Source organism: Daldinia loculata (assembly GCF_022478755.1).
Source record: "Daldinia loculata strain CBS 113971 unplaced genomic scaffold F4817scaffold_1, whole genome shotgun sequence".
Lineage (NCBI taxonomy): Eukaryota > Fungi > Ascomycota > Sordariomycetes > Xylariales > Hypoxylaceae > Daldinia > Daldinia loculata.
Genome location: NW_026054855.1, coordinates 135789 through 143727, shown reverse-complemented (window position 1 = coordinate 143727; position 7939 = coordinate 135789). Strand labels below are relative to the sequence as shown.

At 47.9% G+C, this 7939-nt stretch overlaps 1 protein-coding gene across 1 annotated transcript; it reads right to left on the bottom strand.

The window, feature by feature from the left end:
* Positions 1-1141: 1141 nt before the first annotated feature.
* Positions 1142-3139, bottom strand: F4817DRAFT_1134 (uncharacterized protein). Its single transcript, XM_049297505.1, has 2 exons — positions 2645-3139; positions 1142-2577 (listed from the first exon to the last, which is right to left on the bottom strand). The coding sequence occupies exons 1-2, from the start codon at positions 3039-3041 to the stop codon at positions 1391-1393; spliced, it is 1584 nt and encodes a 527-aa protein (XP_049163756.1). The 5' UTR covers positions 3042-3139; the 3' UTR covers positions 1142-1390.
* Between the last annotated feature and the right edge of the window lie 4800 nt (positions 3140-7939).

The window sequence follows — 7939 nt, the reverse complement described above, 5'->3', positions numbered from 1 at the left end:
TTTCTTTTGTTTTTGTTTTTTATTTTTTTTTTCTTGTTGTTTTTTTTACTCACAAAATTTAAAATTTCTTTTTTTATTTAAAGTTTTACCACCCCCCCCCCCCCCCCCCCCCTTCACTCTTTGCAGAAGCCACAAAGCACGAAGAATCTGTGGGTGGAAGATCTAGTAAACCGAACATACCGTATCATACATACTGTATCATCCACCAGCTGTAACCCCAAAACATGCACGATAATATACCAAAAAACACTCATGCTATCCACGGGGTTTCCTTATCCAAATTAGACGTTATCCTGATCTAATTTACATGGTAAGGTTATTCATATACACGATTCTTATCCTTCTTCACACGTCGTCTCCTCGTCGCCCCCAAGGACATCAAAAGACCCGCTAACCGGAGTCGAAATTGACCCTTGAGAGCCGGAGGCTGCGGTCATCGCTGATGATCGACCCAGCAAGCTGATATCGCCCCCTCATCCACACGCCAGATAAACTTGTGCTCTGTGGCATCGTCGTTCTCTTCCTTTTCTTCGATCCCCAAAAGTTAGACAACACGATGTACAGCAGGTACAGTATTACACACACAGAGCTATTGCAGTAGGCGATCCTCTTCCGTACATTTCTTCCTCTTGCTCCCCCCTCCTACACTTCAAGCGCCGATGCAATGTGCAATGTGCAATGATATGCGGGTAAACACTAAGGATTACCAATTAGAAAGATATCCGGAAAGATATCCAAGTTACCACATCCCGTCCTCCAAAATTCCAATGCTGCGCGATTTCAAAAACTTTTGTTTCTCATATGTAACCGGTACAGTATCCGCCCTCGAGACGTTGGGTATGAATTCTGTATACATGAGGAATAAAGGGTACAAAAAAGAAGGAAGAAAATGAGCAAATCTATGTAATGTCCCGAGAGTCGGCATATTCTGTCGATCCCAGCCACGTATGTGCAGATGCATAACGTAGGTCGCCGATATTGCGCAATATCAGGACTAGACACGCCAAAGAAATGGTCCGGAGAGCGAATTATATGCAGGGGGGGCTGCTTTCGGTCTCGGGCCGAGGCAGCCTCACCAAGATTATGGCCCAAGGGGGGGTGTTTTTTTTTTTTATAAATAAATAAGCATTTTTCGAATTCGATACGCCAACGCCCTTACGATGCATGCGAATGTCGTTAGAGCAGGCTAGTACTATCGTCGCGGTCGTCCTCTAAGTGGTATCCAAATAAACGAGCAAATGGTATCTCTCTATGCTGCAAGACATAAGATAGAAGAAAAAAAACGGAAAATGAGCGTAAGTGACATCAGAGTCGTAATCGTCATTAAATAGTTGTTGGTCGTAAGAGAGAGGTCACTCGGGATGAATGACTGCATAATATAAGTGAGGCTTTATTTCTTCAAGCCGACTTTGCCGGCTAGGTTGCGCCAGAAACTTTTACGGTCCGCGCCGTCGAGGGACATCATCGTCGCCTCTCGAACCATCGGGCCAACGATATCCTCGTCGCCGCGCTCCGGAAACTTCCCCTCGGCGTATATTCTCGGAACTGTAGTTAAAACATCTTCGTCAAATTTCTCGCAAATTATCGTTTCGCCGGTAGCAACAATCGCCTCGGCTATCTCATCGTGGAGATTACGCCAAGTCCGCTGGGTCTCGGCCCATTTGGCTTCCGTAAGTGCGTAGGTTTTAGACGTTTGGCCGTAATGCTCGCCTGTTCGCGCGAGGTGTTTTGTGTAGTTTACTCGTGCCGTCTCCCAGTCCGCTCGGAATCGTCGTAGAGCATCCAAGTCGGCGGTTTCAGGCTTGTACGGCTTTGGGACAATCGTGTAATTCGCATGTCCTAAACGGTCAGACCAGGCATCTGGCGCAGGAAGTTGGGGAAGCTCTACTGCGCCCGGTACAAGGCGGAGAGACGAATTTGAGGGCCTCGCGCTGAGTGGCGGAGATAGTATACCAGACGAATAAACGTCATCCCCTACCGGAGAAGCTGGAGAGGCGACGCTCGGGGATTCTAACGGGGAGGGTTGCATCAGGATGTGCTCGGTCGAAGCAGAAGCCATCATAGGCGGTAGAAGCGGTGTTGCTGCCTGCTTACGCTCATGCTCGATGGCCGAAAGGAGGTCGTTGGTTTGCTTAGAATCGATAGTCCTATCCAAGGGCATAAAGCTGTCGCTGCTTCCAAAACGTGACAGGGCAGGCGTGGGGGGGACGACGGGTTCGTTTGAGCGGTCGTGATGGTGCCGACTGGGCGTCGAGACTGACGAAGATCGACTCGAAGTTGCTCGAGACAAGACCGGTCGCCGCTCAAATGCGTAGTCGGATACGGGAGAGCTGATGATACTAGACGGCTTCGTCGATTTCCACCTCGTAAAAGACGGGAATCTGGAACCCAACCGCTGCGAGAATCCTGCAAGTGACGACTCGGAGTTGTCTCTACGCTTCTTGGACGAGCGCAAACTAAAACTAAAATCGCCATCGCTGAAGAAACCAAGGTCATAGTCGCCCACACGACTTTGCGTATAGAAATTCGACGTGCTCTGTACTAGATCGGCATCCCTGTGGATGCAAGGCTCGTCGCCTATAATTTAAAACTTGTTAGAACCGAGAGCAATGGGACTACTCTAGGTGAGTGCAACGCAACGTACATAAACAGTGGTATAATTCAGACGCATCATCGTCGTCATAATCAGATTCCGATTCCGATTCCGAGTCTTCGCATTCTATGGGCTCTTCTTTCACGTCCGGTAGTACGCGTTTGCTCGAGTTCTGCGCTGTTTGCGTTTGCGCTGGCGACGAAGGGCTCTCGGAGCTCGCTACCGTTGCGAGGTCGAAGGATGACATGGAGCTGGAGTAGCGCAGATGACCACGCGTCGAAAACGTCGGCGTCACCGGCGATGTTGCGTCGGATGAGAAAGAGTCGGTGGTATAAAAATTGTATGGTACGTCTGCTTCTATCTCGCGCTGGGCCGCCTCTTCCTCTTCCCTTCTTCGTCTCTCCTCCACCAACAAGGGCAACTGTAGAGGTCGTAATTTGGGAGACATGTTGTAAAAAGTCGGCACGATCGCAGCGAACACGCCGTCTTCTAACTAAGAGTCGAGCGTACCGCAATAATTACGGCGGCAGGCAGGTAGCTTTACGTAGTCGCGTTATCGTTGTTGGTATATGTAAGTTCGTAGTGGTGCTTGGTGGGGTGATAGTACGTCAGGGTAAATACAACATCCAGTATTCTTGGCAGCGCTACGCTGGGGAATAGATTGTCGTTCGACAAGACGGAGACGGGGAAGCAAAGGGAGAGAGAAAAAAAGTTGTCTCCTCTTTCGGCCCTAATAAACCACTTCGACGTCTTATAGACAGATAGAGACCTGGTAACAAGACGACTCTGAGTTTATGCTGGTATCCAAATCTCGTGGCAGGTATTCTTGGAAAAATACCCAATGGCATACAAGTATATACGTGTACCAGTGGACGCTCTGCCTTGCCCTATAGGCGTTCGGGTAGTCACACTGGTCCACGTGTTCTGGGCACTGTAGCTTGGGTGTAGCTTGGGTGTAGCTTGGGTGTAGCTTGGGGTAGTTGAGAATCGTGGGGTTGTAGTCAGGCTGCTGCGTGTCTCGAGGATGTATACTGCTTCGCCAATCAACTGGATAGTATCACGCCGATACTGACACACAATCCCCTGGCCTTCCAAAAGGTCGTCCTCTCTGCACCTTGACAAAATTGATGAGTCCGCGAGCAGCGTACGACATAAGCCAATAAGTCTAGACGAGCGAGGCGTTGCAGCGATATATCGTGCGAGTCCAAGTCGACCGTTATTATTCCCCAGGATCTCGGGTCAGACCAAAGAGCTTGTTTATTGGCAGTCCCCAGACGTCACGGTTGTATTGTGCGAGGGTGGGTAGGAGTGAAAAGGAGGAAATCCGTACGTATGAAAGATTAAGGGAAAAAGCCTTTTTTTTCCTTTTGTTTTGGCTTGAGTTAGGAGGACTGCAGCAGGGTGCACTAGTTGGCTGGTGAGCATGGGAAAAACGGGATCGAGCGGGTGGCTTGGCTTTACTTAGACCATGCCATGTGTATGTGTATGTATGTGTATGTAGGTATGTATTCTCCCTGGATATTATGGACCGGTCCACTGAGGCCGGCCCTACCGCCCCGCCGTCTTGACTCTTTGACATCTTTGCAGTCTTCTGTGGGAATCATGAGCTTTGCCCTTTTTTTTTTCTTTTTTTCTAATCCTTGTAATCTTAGCTTGCTTAAGAGCCCGACCAACTGGGATGACACCTCGACCGCCCAGGCTGCTTACAGGTTAAGCTTAACAGCAGGGGTCCGGGGAGAGCTTCCACCAAGTTACTGGTCCGTTCGGGGGCAAGTGGACTGTAGCCAAGAAGGAGAGGGTCCTTCTGGCGGCGGCCGTGTAGGTATTCTACATAGGTAACGATTCAGCTAATGATTCTGATAGAGTACATATGTACATACATCAGGTGGTAAATACAGCCACGCATGATACGTACATAGTAGTGTTCCATAAAACCGAACAATTCTTAGCCAGCCTAATGCACCCTAATGCCCCCTAATGCTCCCTAATGCTCCCTGACTCTCCCAGCGCTCCCTCTACCGGAATCTCTACCTTCAGTCTTTCTCCACCGCTTAGAAAAAGGCTGAGCCCCTACATACACCTACATACATGGCACATGCCCCTACGTGTCCTAGTCCTCACATGGTCAAAACGAACCTAAACAAAATGAACAATAGGAGACGTATACCTACGCAGCCGCAACAGCAGGTAGTTGAAAGCACAAGAGGAGGTTGGGCGAGGCAGGGCTTGTGGTCTGTGCAAACCCCATGCGAAGCCGAATGATCTGTTGACTTAAATTAAAGAGATAATCGATCTCGTGATCTATCTCTTCTTAAAAGGCTGAAGACAGAACATATGATTATGGTCTACTTACGCCATAGTGAAAATGTCTTTCAGATTCATACATACCTCCTAATACCTAATACCTCCTACCTACATACACTACATGCATACCTAATGTACATACGTATTCAGACTTTCCCTTTCCTGGCTACTTGATGGTCCCGGCTTCGATTCCTGGTGGCCACGCCGTGTACACGCGCTACCCAGTTGCCTAGTTGAGCTAGGACAGGGGTGTAGTTCAACCTCCATCGGATTACCACCCCCGCGCGCCGTCGAATTGGGCTCAAAGCGCAGGCTTGTTGACGGTGGGGACCTATGGGACGAAAACCACAGAAGCACAGTGTGTATATGCTGCTACCTCTATTAAGAATACATAATACCAGAGGGTAAACTAACTAGTAATAGTAGAGGAACGTTCAAGTACCTACGCGTTACCGATACTGTGTCTCTAGTCCGTCGTTCGGGGCCAGGATATCGGAGAGAGGCAGGTACTTGACTCAGAAAAAAAGAGAAGAAAAATTTATGCGGACAACTGTCGGAGTGAGACAAAGCAGCATATGCAGAAAGGAACGAAGACTTCCCATTTTAAGGGTACTATTATCTCTTAATAGTATGACTGACACAGCATAGGCATCATTACCTATACTACACGTAGAAATTTACTACATATTTCAATAACCCGAAAATAATATCGGAGAAATTAAGTAAGGTACACTTTTTTCGGAGTCTCGTGTCAAATTCTTCGCGCTGCGCATACCCCGGCGGTTATGTGAAGTCCGGACTCGGTGAGCTAGCTTACAGCACCACAGCACCACCAGGACATGTTTCGTCGGGGAGAGAGTAGGCAATGGCCCGGGCGGCTTAGGTCACATCGGCTGACGGATCTAGTGTACGAAGTATTGCTAGATCTTTTGACTGCCGAGGAGAGACGCGCTTAACTAGAATAGAAAGTCGCGTTGTTGTCCTAAGCGCAGCGTGACGCGGCGAGATGATCAAAAGGGATCAAAGCGAACGTACTATGCAGAAACAGTGCATCCAGATTTCCTCTTTCTTCGTAGACCGATCCGGCACTGCTATATAGCTGGACAGGATCAAAAGCTAGTAGCTACCTAGCTAGCTACCTGTGATGCTATCGGGGATATACATAGGAGAGAAACAAACTTGGTGACCGCCCTATCCGCCTTTCGACCGACGGTCAAAAAACTATGACACATAAGAACATAAGATGATGTACGCCCACGCCTATATACAGTATCTACAGTAGATACTGTATCTTCTGCTGCGCTTTTATGTAACCGTAACTCAGTAAAGACTTTAAATCAACCTAACATATTTTGTTTCTATCCGCTGTGCAACACAAACACGGATACAAACACACGTATAGGAGTCGTCCGTAGTTGAACTTCTCAAGCTTTGCCAAGCATGTTTCCCATTGTGAATATTACATGAGTCGTCCGCATCTTAATCGAATGCCTTGAATCTACGAAGCATATCTCTCTTTAGATGAACCTTATCTCAGTCAAGTCGCAAGTTGATTTTGCAGCCGTCTTTCCAGCCGCAGCTGACTGTTTCTCAAGCACGTATCCTTGAACGCCCCGTCCCGTCGACTGTCGATACCCTCCCGCCACGTCTTGACTAGATTGATCGCTGATAACCAGCAAGTCGAAGCGGAGTGCTCTGCCACAGTGTGTTTGTGTAATAGTCTCATTGTATTTTGTATTCTGTATTCTGTTTCACTCTGCTTCTCCGCCCTTTCTGATACGCAGTGCTACGATGACTACCTACTTATAACCAGCTGCTTGAGCTTGCTCTAAGCTGTGCACCACCAATGAGAGATCTCTAGATGCGCCCAGTCACTCTATTCGATAGCACGGTTCAAATTCCGCATATGAAATTGAGATGTTGTCGGAATTGGTAATAAGATTCGTACAGCAGCTTATATTCATCACGATACACCTGCACAATACTACCTCTTACGTGCCTAGTTTCGAGGTCTGATTAGTCGTGCGACTCCTTCGTTCGTCGAGGTCTTCAAATTAATTTATCCATCCCGCCCATTTAACAGGTCCGTTCAGCAATAACCTCAAGTAGCCGAATATTCAACCTTAAGAGAGCAATGGTCATCTTGCCTTGTGGTAGGTAACGCAGATACCTGTCGTGCTCAATCTAGTGGGAAGCTTTTGAAGCCTCCTAGCTTATCTGCATTGGTGGAATCGAGCTTCTACTCTTGTCAAACGTGCCACGAGTAGTGACAGTCGTGATATTATCCGCCCATCATCACACACGCCCACTCAAGAAGAACTATCCTAGAAACCTCCTTAACTAGTATGGACACAATCAACGAACCTACAGCCTACCTCACTTCCACGGGAGAAACCCCCCTAGCGCGTCTAAGCTAATGGGATGGTTTACTACATGCAGACTAATAAAGTCTCCAGTACCTAAGGTTAATACGTCACCTCTACGACAATACAAGAGCGGACATTTTTAAGAAGGCCAAGAGTGGGCTGAATCAGAATTATCCCGGCGACGTAGTGTATGTATGTAGTACCTACCTAGGGGCAACTATCTCGTTAGTTCCTCAGGTAACTATCTCGTTGGTTCCTCAGCAAGAGAGAAACCCCCTAAGCAGACATTGAACGACACCGACAATTTCTGAACGACTTCTTTGTAAGCATCAGAAACCAATGCCGATCGCCTAAGCTACATAGTACGTAGCTTGTCCGTAACGCAGTCTGCTGCTTGCTCGTACCTTGCATTAGCCTAGTTCAAATGTAGGGTCATGCCACATGCCTATTTGACGAGCGCAGCAAATATCGATACTTGCACACCACATTAACCGTGCCTCGCCGAAGAGTTTATTGCCGTGCTCCTGAAGATCGATCTTATAGCAGCTTTTGACGAGAGCTTACGGGATACAAGATCTAAGCATACTAAGAGGATGGAAGGCCTCGGCGGAAAATGGACTAGGTACGGCATTTCTAAAGGAGAGAAAAATTTTCATGTTCTCTTCCGGGATTCATG

Excerpts from the sequence above, each read along its gene's own strand:
- F4817DRAFT_1134 (XM_049297505.1), bottom strand. The coding sequence starts at position 3,041 with ATGTCTCCCAAATTACGACCTCTACAGTTGCCCTTGTTGGTGGAGGAG. Across the intron at positions 2,578-2,644 it reads TGAATTATACCACTGTTTAT|GCGACGAGCCTTGCATCCAC; the intron begins GTACGTTGCGTT and ends TTTAAATTATAG.